Raw genomic sequence first — 18,470 nt, 5'->3', positions numbered from 1 at the left:
GACACAGGTCCAAACAAAGTCACTGTAATAAAGAGAGGGGCGATGATGGGAACAATTTAGTAATCTGGTGATGTTAAAGAAATGTCATGTGCCCGGCTGAGTTTTGGTTTCGGAGGGATTGGGTTGCCAATCACTACAACACTCCACACAAGACAATTAGGGGAAGAATGGGTTTGTTGTATTAACATTGGCAGGACATATCTCTCCTCCTTTCTCTCCCATTTCTATTATCTATCATTATGGCAGTCAGTGGAGTGTGCAAGCAGGCTGTTCCAAAAGTCATCTCAGAAGGAAAGTCCATCGTATAAATATTTAACCATTTATTCAGCAATGAATAATGCAAGTCTTGGCGATATCGGCTCTGCTCCTTCAGGGTAACTCACTGTCTGAGTAAAAGATCCATGTAAAATATAGTCTAGGGGCAGTGAGTGCGGTAAACTATACCAATCCCCCAGGCAGGAACACAGAACCATAACAGTGGAGGCAGGTGGGTGGTGGGAGCAAGAAGCCAGTGCACAGTACCAGTAGCAGCAAACGATAGCAGGATGAGAAAGCAGACCTAATATAGCTTAAAAACCCAACCAATAAATTAGGCATGAATGATACAAGCCTCCAATTCTGAACTGGTTCCACATCATTTCAAAATAAACGAAAACACCACGTAGAAATATGTTTAACAATTTATTCAGCAATGGATAATGCAAGTCTTGGCGATATCGGCTCTGCTCCCTCAGGGTAACTCGCTGTCTGAGCAAAGCGAGCTATACCAATCCCCCAAAACAGCAGAACCTTACGCCAGACGACTACGTGCAGCTACGACAGAAGCACTGTTGAAATATTATCGAATGACCACCTAAAGTCCTCCTATCATGTCCTAAACAGAACGTTAACCGTGTGTGCATACTGAGCGACGTATAACTCCTATCCCTAGAGATGTTCCGCCGGGTACCCTCGCGGGAGGCAAGGTGAGCTTCATCTTGGCACACATGACCATCTTCCTATCTGCCACAAAGCAGTGTGAACCCAGCCGCCCTAAAGAAGCACCTCCGGGTGCCATCACTGAACTATATCAACAGCCTAATCATCTATGGCTTTACATGAAATATCTACTATAAGCAACCTAAGTAATAAGCACCCAGCCAACCACCTGTACTGATATGCACTGAACTTCATTACGAAGACAACTGAAGCAAAGCTATTGACTGTGGGCTGAACGCCGACATAGTGAACTATACAAGTCATTTTGGCATCCAAAATCTCCTTGGCGTTTAATCTAATATAGCGTGCGTAGGAAGTAGAAGACCACGCCCTATGATCTTCAGTGTGGATGCAGGGACAGAGAGAGAAGCCGAAAACCCAGTATCTCGTCATTGATAACGAGAGACATAGACATAGACCCCGTAGATTACAAGATAAGCCCGCATATAAAGAGAGTCTGAATCAGCTCTAACAAACCTTCCCATAAGAGGCAATGAACGCTTGATCGCCGGCACTGAACGTCATGTGGGTGTTTAGCAAGCCCGGCACATGCTAGATGATGGTAGCATCAACAACCCATTCAACACGGCTGAAACTATAGCAAGACTCGATTAGTCACCGTGAAGCTATACGCGTCAGCTTCCCCACTAATGTCCAGGGTGATAACTTAAAATCTGAGGAAGAAATGGGAGGGTTTTGCAGAAGTATCAATTTAAAATGAGGCTGTACTGTGAATATACTGAAAAGACCCAGTAATGTTTAGGCGATGACAGACTGAACCCCATTCAAGTAGCACAAGAGATCCTGCTATTTGACTGCTGTACAGTTCTTGTAGAACCCACACATTAGGACCAGTAGAAGTTGCTTCAGGGTATAAGATGCCTGCACACGCACTATGTACAAGCATGCATGATAACACACAAACTTGCTTACTACTGTCCTAAAAATGGTGTGCCATCATACTGCAATGCTCCAGCAGATGCTGTGGAAAGAATAGCTAGTGTTGCCCTCTCAGTCTCCCAAGTGGTACAGCAGTCGAAAGCATAGCATCTCAGTGCAAGAGATCACTGTAGTTTGCAGTTCGAATCCAGGCTGCATCACATCCGGATGTGATTGGGAGTCCCATAGGGTGGCGCACAATTGGCCCAGTGTCGTCCATTGTTTGGCTAGTTAATAAGGTTCAATAAAATGTAAAAAATTATCCTTTGTCAAGATAATCCATCCACCTGACAGGTGTAGCATATCAAGAGGCTGATTAAACAGCATGATCATTACACAGGTGCACCTTGTGCTGGGGGCAATAAAAGGCCACTCTAAAATGTGCAGTTTTGTCACACAACACAATGCCACCTGTCTCAAATTTTGAGGGAGCGTGCAGTTGGCATGCGGACTGCAGGAATGTCGACCAAAACTGTTGCTAGAGAATTTCATGTTATTTCTCTACCATAAGCCGCCTCCAACGTCATTCTACAGAATTTGGCAGTATGTCCAACGGCCTCACAACCGCAGACCACGTGTAACCATCACAGGCCACAACCTCTACATCCGGCTTCTTTACCTGTGGGATCGTCTGAGACCAGCCACCTGGACAGTTTGAAACTGAGGAGTATTTCTGTCTGTAAATAAAGCCCTTTAGTGGAAAAAACTCATTCTGATTGGCTGGGTCTAGCTGCCGAGTGGGCCACCCATGCTGCACCCCTTCCAGTCATGTGAAATCCATAGATTAGGGCCTAATGAATGTATTTCAATTGACTGATTTCCTTATATGAACTCTAGCTCAGTAACATTGTTGAAATCATGTCATGTTGCATTTTTATTTTTGTTCAGTGTAGTATGAAAGACATGAAAAAAACAAAATGCACAGAAAATGAATTAATACCAGTACTAATACATGGCTAGATTGAAGTGCTCGCTACAATAGTATAGAGTAAGACCAACCACTACAATTATACTACTAGAACACAAGATGAATGTGTAAAATGCATGACACATGACTACAAATGCTAATAAATAGCCTAAATCTACTACTGCAAATAAGAATTAAGTAAATATACAGTTGAAGTCGGAAGTTTACACACACCTTAGCCAAATACATTTAAACTCAGTTTTTCACAATTCCTGACATTTAATCCTAGTACAAATTCCCTGTCTTAGGTCAGTTAGGATCACCACTTTATTTAAGAATGTGACATGTCAGAATAATAGTAGAGAGAATGATTTCAGCTTTTATTTCTTTCATCACATTCCAGGTGGGTCAGAAGTTTACATACACTCAATTAGTATTTGGTAGCATTTAAATTGTTTAACTTAGGTCAAACGTTTCGGGTTGCCTTCCACAAGCTTCCCACAATAAGTTGGGTGAATTTTGGGCCATTCTTCCTGACAGAGCTGTTGTAACTGAGTCAGGTTTGTAGGCCTCCTTGCTCGCACACACTTTTTCAGTTCTGCCCACACATTTTCTATAGGATTGAGGTCAGGGCTTTGTGATGGCCACTCCAATACCTTGACTTTGTTGTCCTTAAGTCATTTTGCCACAACTTTGGAAGTATGCTTGGGGTCATTGTCCATTTGGAAGACCCATTTGCGACCAAGCTTTAACTTCCTGACTGATGTCTTGAGATGTTGCTTCAATATATCCACATCATTTTCCCTCCTCATTAGGCCATCTATTTTGTGAAGTGCACCAATCATTCCTGCAGCAAATCACCCTCACAACATGATGCTGCCACGCCCGTGCTTCACGGTTGGGATGGTGTTCTTTGGCTTGTAAGCCTCCCCCTTTTTTCCTCCAAACATAACGATGGTCATGACGGCCAAACAGTTCTATTTTTGTTTCATCAAACCAGAGGACATTTCTCCAAAAAGTATGATCTTTGTCCCCATGTGCAGTAGCAAACTGTAGTCTGGCTTTTTTATGGCGGTTTCTGAGCAGTGGCTTCCTTGCTGATTGGCCTTTCAGGTTATGTCGATATACGATATTGTCACGGTCGTCATAAGAAGCGGACCAAGGTGCAGCGTGGTGAGCGTACATATTCCTCTTTATTAGAAATGTCGCCAACAAAAACAATAAACAATACAAAACGACCGCCAAGCTTAACAGGGCTATGAATGCCTCTAACAAAGTCAACTACCCACACTGAAAGGAGGGAAAATGGCTACCTAAGTATGATTCCCAATCAGAGACAACGATAGACAGCTGTCCCTGATCGAGAACCATACCCGGCCAAAACATCGAAATAAATTAATATAGAAAACAAAACATAGAATGCCCACCCCACATCACACCCTGACCTAACCAAATAGAGAAATAAAACGTCTCTCTAAGGTCAGGGAGTGACAGATAGAAGACTCATTTTTCTGTGGATATAGATACCTTTGTACCTGTTTCCTCCAGCATCTTCACAGGGTCCTTTGCTGTTGTTCTGGGATTGATTTGCACTTTTCGCACCAAAGTTCTTTCATCTCTAGGAGACAGAACACGTCTCCTTCCTGAGCGGTATGACGGCTGCGTGGGCCCATGGTGTTTATACTTCGGTATTATTGTTTGTACAGATGAACGTGGGCATTTGGAAATTGCTTCCAAGGATGAACCAGAGGTTTTGGCTGATTTCTTTTGATTTTCTCATGATGTCAAGCAAAGAGGCAATGAGTTTGAAGGCAGGCCTTGAAATACGTCCACAGGTACACCTCCGATTGACTCAAATGATGTCAATTAGCCTATCAGAAGCTTCTAAAGCCATGACATCATTTTCTGGAATTTTCCAAGCTGTTTAAAGGCACAGTCAACTTAGTGTATGTAAACTGGAATTGTGAATTATAAGTGAAATAATCTATCTGTAAACAATTGTTGGAAAAATTACTGGTGTCATGCACAAAGTCGATGTCCTAACCGACTTGCCAAAACTATAGTTTGTTAACAAGACATTTGTGGATTCTTTGAAAAACGAGTTTTAATGACCCCAACCTAAGTGAATGTAAACTTCCGACTTCAACTGTAACTACGTTGACTGAAATTATACCATCAATGTATGCTAATAGTGTGATTTATGCAACAAATGTGCACTTATGAATGCAGATACTCTGATTGCTCGGCGCAGAAACCAGTATGCAAATTAAGTTGAATGTAAAGGAATAGAGTTCCAAGAATAATAACCATAGTCATAATGATTATGTACAATATTTAAGGTCTGACTGCCAGCGCAAGACACTACTAATGTGATTGGTATGACCTTTAAAATATAGCCCATCACTGATAGAAAACACTCAGGGAAAATGACCTATCGAGATCGATGCGGCACTCAACGATAAACGTGTGCAGATAGACTGAAACACTATCGACGCATCGTGATAACACCTGCTCATGGTTAGAGAACATTGCCACTCACTCCTGTATACCAACGCATGACCTGTATGCTAGCCTAGCATAGGCTACCTCCTTCTTGTATGTCCGGGGATGATTCCTCATGATGGGCTATATGTTCACGGAGCACGCCGAATCTGCCCGAAAGCTGGTTTTGGGAACAAACGAGTAGCTAGCTTAATGATAGGCTATTCCCAAGGCTAATTCTACTTGGCTAGCTAGATTGTATCCCCTATTGACAGACAACAGTAGAGCAGGTACGCGGTTGATCCCCGGAGCAGCCAAACAAGGTAGCCTCGATGCAGAGCAAGAGGCCAGCGCATAGTAGCAGTTGCAGCAAACAGCAGCAGGATGAGAGAGCAGATGCGTAAATACCCACCCAATAAGGTAGGCGTGATTGATACTAGTGTCTATTGGGATGTGTCAGCTGATGCGGGGCACCCAGGTTTCCTTTCTGAACTGGCTCCACTTAATTTCCCTCGCAACCTCCTCAGCAAATCGCAGTGTGATATACTGAACTCTTTCGTGGTCCCGAACATCTTGCCTCATAGGGAGGAGTTCACAGACAGACAGACAGACAGCCGCACACACACACCTTGCTATCTCTGCATTGCGTGTGTGTCCTTAGACACAACTTGTCCTATCAGATGTGTCCAGATATGAGTCACACATCACTGGCAAACACAGTGCTCTGTGGATGAGGTACCACTTCACATAACATAGCTCTGACACATAGACCTTGCACCAGACTAGCCAATGTTAGCCTAGCACCACAACCATGTCGTTTTAGCTAGTCACATTAATGAAACTTAAATTCATGGAATTGACCATTGTAAAACTAGAGCTATAGTCTCACTTTTTTTTGTCTTTAGTCCACTGTGAAAAGGATGAAGTGTTCAAATGGGTTGGGATCAAATGACTGCCGACTCTTCCTCTGGTGTCCAGATCAAGTCAGACACACTGCCTGTTTGTGATTTTCAACAGTGGGCTCTCCTCTCAGAGCTAGCCATTACAGAGCATTGCAATCTTCTTAGGCAGTAAAACCATACATGGAGAAATGATCGAAAGACCTTCAGATATTTGCTGCTATCATAAAAAGGGGATTGTTTTAGTATTTGTTCACTATTTTGTACATAGATTATTTTGAGCTATAAAGCATACACTACACCACCAAAAGTATGTGGACACCCCTTCAAATTAGTGGATTCGGCTAATTCAGCCACACCCGTTGCTGACAGGTGTATAAAATCGAGCACACCGCCATGCAATCTCCATAGACAAACATTGGTAGTAGAATGGCCTTACTGAAGAGCTCAGCGACTTTCAACGTGGCAACGTTGAAAGGATGCCACCTTTCCAACAAGTCAGTTTGTCAAATTTCTGCCCTGATAGAGCTGCCGCAGTCAACTGTAAGTGCTGTTATTGTGAAGTGGAAACATCTAGGAGCAACAACGGTTCAGCCGCGAAGTGGTATGACACACAAGCTCACAGAATGGGCCCGTTGAGTGCTGAAGTGTGAAGCATGTCAAAATAGTTTGTCCTCGGTTGCAACACTCACTACCGAGTTCCAAACCGCAGACAAGCCTAAGATCACCATGCACAATGCCAAGCATAAGCTGGAGTGGTGTAAAGCTCGCCGCCATTGGACTTTGGAGCGGTGGAAACGCGTTCTCTGTGATGATGTATCACGCTTCACATCTGACAGTCCGAAGGACAAATGTGGGTTTGGTGGATGCCAGGAGAACGCTACCTGCCCCAATGCATAGTGCCAACTGTAAAGTTTGGTGGGGGAGGAACAATGGTCTGAGGCTGTTTTTCATGGTTCGGGCTAGGTCCCTTAGTTCTGGTGAAGGGAAATCTTAACGCTACAACATACAGTGACATTCTTGATGATTCTGTGATTCCAACTTTGTGGCAAAAGTTTGGGGAAGGCCTTTCCTGTTTCAGCATGACAATGCCCCTGTGCACAAAGTGAAGTCCATACAGAAATTGCTTGCCGAGATCGTTGGGGAAGGACTTGACTGGCCTGCACAGAACCCTGAGTCTGCGTTTACACAGGTGCCTAATTCTGATATTTTTCCCACTCACGGGCAAAATAACTGATCTGATTGTTGTCTGATTGGTATATCTGATTGCCTTTGTAAACGCAGCCATATAGGCACATTCTTCTCTTCTCCTCTACCCTGCAACTCTTCCCCGGGTCATTGGTGTACAAGAAATTAGGGAAAGGGGGTACCTAGTTAGTTGCATAACTGAATGCATTCAACCGAAATGTGTCTTCCACATTTAACCCAACCGCTCTGAATCAGAGATGTGGTTTCTGTCAATATACCTGGGGAAATAATGGTTAAAGGTCATTATCATATGATTTCTGAGTAACAATTAAGTACCGTACTCTGTTTTCAATTAAAATGGCCCCAAAAATTATAATTGCTTCTCAGCAAAGATACATTTCTCAAGCAATAAGTTTGGGAGTAGTCTGAGTGGGGAGGGGACAACTGAAAACTAGCTGTTATTGGCAGAGGTTTGGAACTTTTTATTGTCACCGTGGAAGGCCAAAACTCCATCCCACCAACACAGGCAGACATTTCAGGAGGCCTTTTCAAACAGCTCTTATACTAAAAGGGCTTCACCATCGGTTTCATCATTTCACAGTATTATTCCAAATGGAAATGTATGTAAAACACAGGACATCACGTTTTTGACTGCACTGGGCCTTTAATAAACAACTATAAGGGCCCCATAAAATTGTTGGGTACTTTCCAGAATTTTGTTTTCTCTGTTGTATTTTTCCTGTTCTTTTTTTTTTTTACTCTCAATATTGCAATTATCCATAGAGAAACAATGAAAACAACAAAAATTGGAGTTTGCCAAAAGGCACCTAAAGGACTCTCAGACCATGAGAAACTGGATTCTCTGGTCTGATGAAACCAAGATTGAACTCTATGACCATCACGTCTGGAGGAAGTATGGTGGTGGCAGCATCATGCTGTGGGGATGTTTTTCAGAGGCAGAGACTAGTCCGGATCGAGGGAAAGATGAACAGATTAAAGTACAGGGAGATCCTTGATGAAAACCTGCTCCAGAGCACTCAGGACCTCAGACTGGGGTGAAGGTTTAGCTTCCAACAGGACAACGACCCTAAGCACACAGCCAAGATAATGCAGGAGTGGCTTTGGGACAAGTCTCCCAGCCAGAGCCCGGACTTGAACCAGATCGGACATCTCTGGAGAGACCTGAAAATAGCTGTGCAGCGATGCTCCCCATCCAACCTGACAGAGCTTGAGAGGATCTGCAGAGAAGAATGGGAGAAACTCAACAAATACAGATCTGCCAAGCTTCTAGTGTCATACCCAAGAAGACTCGAGGCTGTAATAACTGCCAAAGGTGAAGGGTTTGAATGTGAAATGTGAAATTTCATTATTTAAAAAAAAAAGTATTAGGGAAAAATTAATTATAGCAAATTTAGAAGAAGGCTATAATGTAGCAAAATGTGGAAAAAATTAAGGGGTCTGAATACTTTCCGAATGAACTGTTTGTGACGGACTTACCATTAGGCAGAAAAGGCAATTGCCTCAGGCTTTACATCATCAAGAGGCTTCATGAGCTGGGCATAAAAAAATATGTCTAATTTGTCCACTCGAGGCATAAAAAAAAAACAAATTCACAGAAAAATGTGTCTGTTTATGCTAGACATTAGTTTATTTTTGCATGGGTGCGTCACAAGCCACCTCCCACCACCGATGAAGGCCTTCCGCATCAGCGGTGGGAGGTGGCAGGGCTACAGCGGTCTTTGTCAGACCAGGAGACATCTAGAAAATCGGTTTCCTCATGGCAACGTCTGTAGCGTCCAAACTGTTTAGCCTACAAATGAATATGACCCCTCCTATGGAAAGATACAACTCCCACGAACACGATGGTGCACTGTAGGGAAGTGTCATTTCCATGTCAAAGGTATATGGTAAAATATACACACTCTGGTCCATTCCACACGTGTGTGTTTCAGCTCGGCAGTTGAGGACCATGTGGCCAGTGGCCCCTGCTGGCCCCCTCAGGCCTCTTGTTAAGTCAGAGGTGATTCATGGCTCCCAACCCCTCTACCCAACGCAGGTTTGAAACTTAATAAGCAAGGTTTTATGTCCTTCTGACATCAGTCAGTGTCAGTACGGCCCTCCTGTTCATAAACACTGTCTTCCTTTATAGACCAGCTCTGTCTGTGAACATCAGGCCACTGGGTCGTACACACTCTGACATCTGTGCACGCACGCACCCACACACACACACACACACACACACACCAGTGGAGGCTGCTGAGGGGAGGACGGCTCATAATAATGGCTGGAACGGAGTAAATGGAATGGCATCAAACGCATGGAAACTGTTTGATGTATTTGATACCATTCCAGCTATCCCGCCCCAGCCGTTACCACGAGCCCGTCCTCCCCAATTAAGGTGCCACCAACCTCCTGTGACACAGACACAAACACTCAAGCATCCTCTCCAGCAGTCAGTACAGTGAGTACAGAGCCATCTCTATACCCTGGTATCATAACGAACATCAAAATCTTTACTGCAATTATTTCATTTCAATATCAAATTTGCTCTTCCTTCACTTAATTAGCTAGCGGGTTAGGTTAAACTGAGAGAGAAAAGAATGTGTTTGTGTGTGTGCCTACTTGAGTGTGTGTGCTGGGTATGGGAATAGCATTTTAGTCAAGGTGACTCGTGCATGTCCTAAATTCATTACTGGAAGCATGAGTCCGTGATCTTAGTGGTGGAACAGCCTGTACCTGGGGCTAATCCAATGATATCCGCTACCCCCTCCTCTCTTTCTGTTTCTCAGACCAGGTTTGTATATTGTCGTAAGAGAGTCTGTGTTTGTCTAGAGGAGGCTAAAGACCGGAGGAGAGGCGATGGAAACCAAGCTCTTCCTCTGCTCTCCTTGGTCAGACAGACAGGGTCTGAGAGACTAATCTGGGAATGGAGGGAAGAAGAGATGAGGGCAGAGAATGCAAGGAGGTGACGAGTAGGTGGGATACTGTGGGATGTCGAGGCATGAGTGAGGCTTGAGGGGGAGTTGGAGAAGGTTAAGGCTGTTTATATGACCATAAAGTATCTTGAAGTATTTTAATTGCACTTTAATACAGTTGTATTTCATTTGAGAGTTGGGAGGGGGGAAGGAAGGTTGTGGGAGAAGGGGGAGGGAGGAGGGGTAGAGAGAGAGGGGGATGCTAGACTCCCCAGGCTGTCAGGTTGTCACCCACACGCCAGTCCCACATTGCTGTGTTGAGTCTGAGGGAGGAGGAGCAGGAGGACGGGTGTGTGTGTGTCTGGTGGGTGCGAAGGGTATATGCCAAGGCAAATGTCCCCACACACACACACACACATCTCGCACACCGACACACACACACTCACACCCTGTGACAGCGTGTTAGGTCTGTCACCCAGTCAAGAGCCAAATAGAACAACAACAAGGACCACCGTGTGGTTGCTATGGCAATGCTGAGGACTGAGACGTGTGTGGGATAACAGCTATTTACCAGCTTGTGTTTAATGCCACATGAGCTTGGTTAATCATCCTAATAATCATTTAAGTGGCCTTAAATCCTTTTACTGTGATGTTACCTTTCGCTCTTATTCAATCCTTCAGCCTTCATGCAAAGTTCACTTTTTTAAACTTTTTTTTTTACTAAATCTACAAAATGTATGTAAATTAAATGTTATAGAGGCGTCCAGGCACTTTTTTTTTTGCAATTTCACTTGGTTTTTGTCTGGACACCTCTATAACATATAATTTGCATTTCAAAAAAAAAAAGAGAGATTTGGTTAAAAGTGAAGTCCTTTAAATCAGCTCACTGAAGAGATTGATCTACATACTGAGAAAGGAGAGAGGGATTTCCTAAACCCTTCTATTCACTCCAGCACGTGAAGAACATGGTTTATTTAAGTGGCTATTTCCTTACAGGACAATATAGTGGTTCACATCACTTCAACTATCAAGTCATTCTTTCACTCAATTCCATGAAATGGACCTTTTCAAATGTTTGCCGTTACAATGCCTTAACAAAACTGATGAAAGGGAAAGGACAGAGAAGGGAAAGGGGAAATGGGGGGATACCTAGTCAGTTGTACAACAAGATTACATTTATTGTTCTACTGAAAATCCACAGGTTTGACCAATGTTGGTTATAGTAGAAGAATTGGACGCAGACACACACACACAGACTAACACATACACACCCCCCGGGGAGAGAGGAATGTGTGTGTTTTCTGCAGTTTTCTGTATGTATGTGTGTTTGGTTTTTACTATCCTTGTGGGGACCAGACGTCCTCTTGAAGGATAGTAAAACATGGAAAATTCGGACAAGTGGGGACATTTGGCCGGTCCCCACAAGGAAGAAGGCGGATTTAGGCTTAGGGGTTAGGTTTAGTGTTAGCGTTACAATTAGAGTTAAGGGTTAGGTGTAGGGTTAGGAGTTAGGGTTCATGTTAGGGTTGGGTTAAGAGTTAAGGTTAGGTTTAGTGTTAGCGTTACAATTAGAGTTAAGGGTTAGGTGTAGGGTTAGGAGTTAGGGTTGGGTTAAGAGTTAAGGTTAGGTTTAGTGTTAGTGTTACAATTAGAGTTAAGGGTTAGGTGTAGGGTTAGGAGTTAGGGTTCATGTTAGGGTTGGGTTAAGAGTTAAGGTTAGGTTTAGCGTAAGGGAAAATAGGATTTTGAATAGGAATCAATTGTTTGTCCCCAGAGGGATAGTAAAACAAGCATGTGTGCTTTGCTGTGTGTTCTGCAGTCTTCGGTATGTGTGTGGTTATCCAGCACACACACAGCGCACACACAGCTGTAGGGTCCGCGGCCCCCTCCTGCCCCTCTAAGGGCCAGACTCAGGGCTCAACACAATATACTTTCATCAATGTGGCACTCAAAGTCCCATTCCGTGCATTGCTATATACATTAAAGCCTGTCCGTGGCATCCCTCATACAGAGAGCTGTGGGAACAGAGAGCTGTCAGAGAGAGAGAGAGATCAGAGAGAGGGAGAGATCAGGAGGAGAAGGAGAGGTAGTGGTTCCTATTCAGAGGTTCCTATTCACATCTTTATCCACACAACCTCTTTGTTTTCTCTCGTGCCTTGATGCTGTTTCATCCGTATTGTCACCCACTACAAACTTTACAAATTCATTGTAAGGTTAAAACACGATGATGAGTAATTTTAAATATTCCCTGGTGTTTAGTTATGTTTTCTTCTAAGGAGGGAGGGAGATGAAAGTTAGAGAGAGAGAGAACCACCTAAAAAAGAAGCGATTCCCAAACCTTCCATAACAAAGCCATCACCTACAGAGAGATTATCCTATATACGTAAGCAAGCTGGAGCTGGGGCTCTGTTCACAAACAGAGCCCACAGAGCCCCAGGACAGCATCAGCAATACAATTAGACCAACCAAATCATGAGAAATATACTTTAACTTTTGATACTTAAGTATTTTTAAAACCACATACTTTTAGACTTTTACTCAAGTAGTATTTTACTGGGTGACTTTCACTTTTACTTGAGTCATTTTCTATTAAGGTATCTTTACTTTTACTCAATTATGACAATTGAGTACTTTTTCCACCACTGAGATAAAGTCTAGATGCTTTTTATTGTGGAGATCAAGTTTATAAATTGCCTGGCTGGGCTGATGAGACAGCAGTCAGATGGAACAGAGTAAATAGGCATTTTAACGTCATAGATTTAGCCGGTGGTAACTTGTGGAATAGACACCGGCTGGAATGCAGTTTTAACCAATCAACATTCAGGATTAGACCCCCCCCCCCCACCCCCAGGTCCTGTGTACTATCCTATGTATCACACTGCAGAATGTGGGGTTGTCCTGTTGATGTTGGCCTACCAGTAAGACCAGGCTGTGTCTGGCAGGGCAGCTTCTGGAGAGGAGAGGTACGTTTCCAAAGTTTTATATGACTTTTGTGCTCCTGAAACTCCTCTGGCAACACACAGACTTGGTGAAAGGCAAATAATTTGTTACCACAGCGGCAACCACAAAATATCTTGTAAAGGATTCCTACCCGGCAGATTCCTACCCAGTACACACAAACACTTTCCCTCACACGCGCGCACACACACGCGCACACACACGTACATACACACACACACATGTCAGAGTCCTTTCTGAGTAGTGTTATTTAGAGAGGGAAAATGTAGCTTCTGGGTTAGTTGAACCATAGTGTTGTGGGAGAATTGAAACATTGTTTGAGGAGGGTCCAGATAACTAAACCCAAGGTTTGTAGTAAAATCCTTACATTTAAAAATAACAATTCATCTTTTCAATAGGCCATTCCATTAGTGGGTGCGTTTATTGCTTAACCCTTTGATAGAAATCAAAGGATTACACATTATAGCAGTTCTCTGCTGATTTGGCTCTGCGGTGTACTGAGTAAAGGTTACAGAATAAAACACCACTCCTCGTACTATTCTCTATGCCTGTATGCATCTGCTACACTGTCATTCTTTATGGTACTTTCATATACTTGTTTTTATTTTTATAGACTGCATTATGTTGTTTATATAGTCTGGATCTAAAGCTGGCTGTCCACTCACATAAATAATGCCAATGTCGTCATTGTGATGAATGTACTATAAAGTTCTCTCACTGTTGGCCTGTCTCCCTCCCTCTCGCTGTCTCTTTCTCTCTTTCTCTTTCCACCTCGTTTCCAAGAGAAGACTGTGATCCTGTCATCCGTTTAATGTTTTTTGTGATAAAAGTTTTTTTTTTAAATGGTTTTATGTATAAAGCAAGAGCTAATACATACTGACGTCTCTTTCTCCCCACTCTGTCCTCCCTCTCTCTTTCTCGTTTATCCTCCCATTAAATGTCCATATCTAATTCCCTCTCTCCCCCTGCTGTCCTGCCCCCCCCACTCCCCCTCCATCCCAGACCTGTTTGTTCGTCTGGAGGCTCCGATGAACAACATCACCACGTCTCTGGGCCAGACGGCGGAGCTGCTGTGCCGTGTGTCCGGTAACCCCCTTCCCACGGTGCGCTGGCTGAAGAACGACGCTCCCGTGGTCCAAGAGCCACGCCGGATCTCCTACCGGCCCACGACCTACGGATCGCGCCTCCGCATCCGTAACTTGGACACCACAGACACAGGCTACTTCCAGTGTGTGGCCACCAACAGCTACGGCACCGTCTCTACCACCGGTGTACTCTTCGTCAAATTTGGTAAGATGACGCTATGAGGTAGTGGTTACAAAGTGGCTATGAGTATGAATAGTTCTGACTTTCTTACGAAGTGGCTTTATGTCTCCTGTCAAGTGCATGAACCTCGCGATGAAATCAGGACGCAAACTTTGCATGACTCGTCGACAACAGCTCAATCAATTCAAGACTTCTTGCCGACATTTCTGCCTGGTTGATTTAATCAACGCTGGTGTAGTTACGTGTTGTCGTGAGGTCAGAGTTCGCTCTCTGCTTTGATCGAGTGAGCTTAGTGTAGATCTCTTCTTTTAAAACTGCCAGTACTTGGCCTGAGTTCTGGCAGCCTGTATGGACAAGAGGTCTGGCTCTGGCAGCCTCCGACGGTCTGGGAGCAATTGTTCCCCCTGTTGTTAAAATTGTAAATCCTCCTGTTTTCTCTTCCAGATCCACTCCTAACCCCTCTGCCAGGAAGACCCTCTGCGTAAGTAGTCAATTTTCAACTCCGTACTTCATAAGTAGCTCCACTAACCCAACACAACACTGGCTCCTGTTGCAGAAGAGCGAGAGGGTGAAGAAAGATAAGTACTACTGAAGTAATCGAAGGGGGTGGTCATCCTTAAAGTGAAAGAATGAAGGGGAAAGGTTGTGTAAGAAAGTAATTAGTTGACAGTGCAAACAGTCGCGAAAGGGGAACCCACTGGGCACAGGCATCAGTTTAACAGCTAGTTTTGATTTGCATTTGGTTGAGTTGTCAACTAAGCAGAATTCAAGGTGAAATCAGCAGAACATTTCACCATGTCATTGGATTTAGGTTCAAATTTGGGTAAAAAAAAAAAAAAAGCCTAAATTCCCTTACGTTGACTCAACCATTTTTTGCCAGGTGGGAAGTGTTTCCATTGTGTCTGGCCAAAGCTTTCACGTCAGATAGTGTATCATACATTATGGACTTGATTTCTGACTGTATTGTCCTGTTAATTGTAATGACTCATTAAGTATGATTATTTTCCCTGTTAATATCTACCTGCATCATCACTGATTGGATATGTTTGCTTTGGCAATGTACAGTAGTGGGTGGTAACACTTTCCGTGCCAATAAAGCCTTTTGAATTGTACTGATGGTATTTATCTGTTTGACTTATGCTCCCAATCAAGATCGTTTGACAGAGCAGAGATTTCCATCACCTGGCCTTTTTGTACTGCAAGGTTAATCGAGCACCTGTGTGCTGTATGCTGCTTGCCTCAGCTAGCGTGTGTTAGCGTGTTATCATCTCTGCTAGTGTCTGTACAGTTTATATCACCCATCCCCAGCTGGTGTTTCGTAGCACCAATCAGGACATGGACAAATGTACAGTTGGTGATCCTAAATCTAGCGTCTTACCTGGGGCTGGGTGTGCTTCTCCCCCCTATTGGTCAATCATCATCTCCCTCTTCCTCCTCTCCTTCCTACTCCTCATCGTCCCCTCCCTTGTTGTACTTTCGTTCTGGTTCACGAGGATGTGTTAGGACCCTCTGAACTCTTTGTCTCCTTGGCTTATTTCAACATTTTCTCCTGTGGACCGTCCTGTGATGTGGATATGGGGTGAGAGGCGGTTTATATAATATTTACTCAATGGTTTATTATCTGGCAAACGTATTCAGAGGTTCAATCTCGTTTATTTTGTCAAGTAATCGAATTGTCAATGTTTGGTTTAGAGCGCTCGCAAGTCGTATTGGAGAAATGCGCATGTTGTTTTCCAAAGAGCTTAAATCTCTCCGGATCAAAGGAAGGACATAAAGACGGACATTTTTACTGAATGACGTTCAGCGTCAAGGCACCGAGCCATATTCCATGGAAAAGGCTGGGAATATTGTAACATCAAACAGGCTGGCATGATGGAGGAATCAGACACTTAGTTAATTCACACACCCACACCCACAGAGAGAGACACACACACACACACACACACACATGCACGCACGCACGCACGCACGCAAACACACACACACACGCAGGAACACACGCACGCACGCACACACACACACACACACATACACGTGATCTCACACATCTGTTTCTCCCTTACAATTTGTTTTATTTACATGTTTTTCGAAATATCCTGCAGAGCTTTCTTCCCATATCCTAGTACTGTCGTGTTAAAATATTATAACCTTGGCTAGGCTAGTTTTTTACTCTCAGTGGATATTTGACCTACAGTACTTCAGTGGTGGGTCAAAATCAGGACGCGACATAACTGCTGTCTCTCCCTAGGCGACCTTTCGGGAGTCTTGTAATGCAAAGTGTATTTTCTCCCTCAAAAAAAAAAACAGCCTTCTCTCAGTCAGAGACCCTGTCAGGTCGGCTCTGTTCATATTCATTCAAGTCCACAGGACCTGCATCCGTGCTTATGGACGGGTTAGCTGACAATGTCACGTGTGTTGTCATGATTCTGGACGGTCAGATACCTAGCAACAGTGACAAGACGCTGCCACGTGGGGAAGCGTAGGTGGCTCGTTTCAGCTCGTTGTATCTTGATATTGATACCATGTCTTGTTTTGAGTTGTTTTGACTCTTGTCACACCTATGCTAATGTGGCTAATATTAGCTGGCTATCTAACCAACAACTGTAACAATGTATCTGAGAGAAAGCACGTGCTCATTGTGCACATTTTCAATAAAGATTTGGAGAGGAAATGCAGTTAACATGTTGTCGACAATCCTTTGATTCGAAGCCAGCGGTTGCGCACAAATCGGTTTTGCTGCTAAACATCCCCCTCGACTATAGGCCACAATCAGACAGCAGGCTGGCCAGTGGCACAGCTCAGAGCAGAGCAGAGGAGAACAACGTAAAGCGGGACTCATTTGGTTTAAACACAGTCATTAGGCTCTTTCATTGGAGCGCACAGGGCGTCCTTTGACTGGGGCCCGAGGGGCCGGAGATGGGCCCTGTTGGTCGTCATTACTGTCATTGTCAGCTGATTAGCTGTCAGGGGGAAGCAGGGCAGATGGGGTCAGCTAATTGTGACATGTGACAGGCCTCCGCGGTTGTTTTGATATTTTCCATTGATGTGTCAAAACGTCAGCCCGCAGTCCATGTTGTGTGGAGGTGGATACGGGTAGAGAAGCACCTGGTTTAGCTGGTGTCACAGTGACTAAGGCTTCTGGTTGGTGTGTTTCGTGGTCAGGGAAAGGATGTACGGTTTTCCCGTAGGGTTTGCGGGTTTGGTTTTCTCCCTCTGGTTTCTCCGTATGTGTACTCTGGTCTGACGGGGTTTAGATGATGGACACTAATGTATGTAATGTATGTGTTCCTTGGCCTGGACTTGTCAACAGGCCAGACACAGACAGACCCAGAGGCCACAGCCCTTCAGCCCACAGTCCAGAGGCTAGTCGTCCCTGTGTACACTGTGCCTTTGACCAGACCAGACCTGACCGGACATCAGCTCAGCTGGACATAGAATGGTGGGAAGGGAAGGGGGGGGGGGGGGGGGGGCAGCTAGAAGTGGTAGGGGTGAGAGCGATCTAAAGAATGAGATGGAGATGCAGACAGACGGAGAGAAAGTCAGGAAAGAGAAACAGTGGGGAAAGGAGTGAAGGTGAGATGGACAGGGTATGTTTGAAATCTGTTAATTCGTTGGGCAAACATCCTAACATGGAACACTGGGGGTCAACACACACACACACACACACACACAGAGGGTCAACAATGTGCTGTCACATGGCTTAGGGTAGCAGGATTGGCCAATTAGCCACTCCCATACATAAACCATGTAGCAGGAACTGCTTCCTCCTTCCTGTTGGGCGTCTATGTGTGTGTGTGTGTGTGTGTTCACCCCTCGTCTGCTTTCAGTGAGGCCTGCCTGCATGTACCATGTAACGTGACATTAGAGCTGTTCATTCGCAGCTTTTAATAACCGCTCAATGTTTTCTCTTCTTCATATTTTACATGAGTTCCTTTACAG

The 18,470-nt window shown here is 44.3% G+C and overlaps 1 protein-coding gene across 1 annotated transcript in view; it reads left to right on the top strand.

The window, feature by feature from the left end:
* The window catches only part of LOC139407691 (inactive tyrosine-protein kinase transmembrane receptor ROR1-like), a 188,848-nt gene that overhangs the window by 131,681 nt on the left and 38,697 nt on the right, over positions 1-18,470 (top strand). The window contains exons 3-4 of the mRNA XM_071151539.1: positions 14,268-14,555; positions 14,976-15,012. Of these exons, the coding sequence (XP_071007640.1) occupies positions 14,268-14,555; positions 14,976-15,012 (325 nt within the window). The remainder of the gene's footprint in view (positions 1-14,267; positions 14,556-14,975; positions 15,013-18,470) is intronic.

The sequence above is a fragment of the Oncorhynchus clarkii genome, chromosome 4 (assembly GCF_045791955.1).
Source record: "Oncorhynchus clarkii lewisi isolate Uvic-CL-2024 chromosome 4, UVic_Ocla_1.0, whole genome shotgun sequence".
Lineage (NCBI taxonomy): Eukaryota > Metazoa > Chordata > Actinopteri > Salmoniformes > Salmonidae > Oncorhynchus > Oncorhynchus clarkii.
This window is presented reverse-complemented; position numbering and strand designations above follow the sequence as displayed.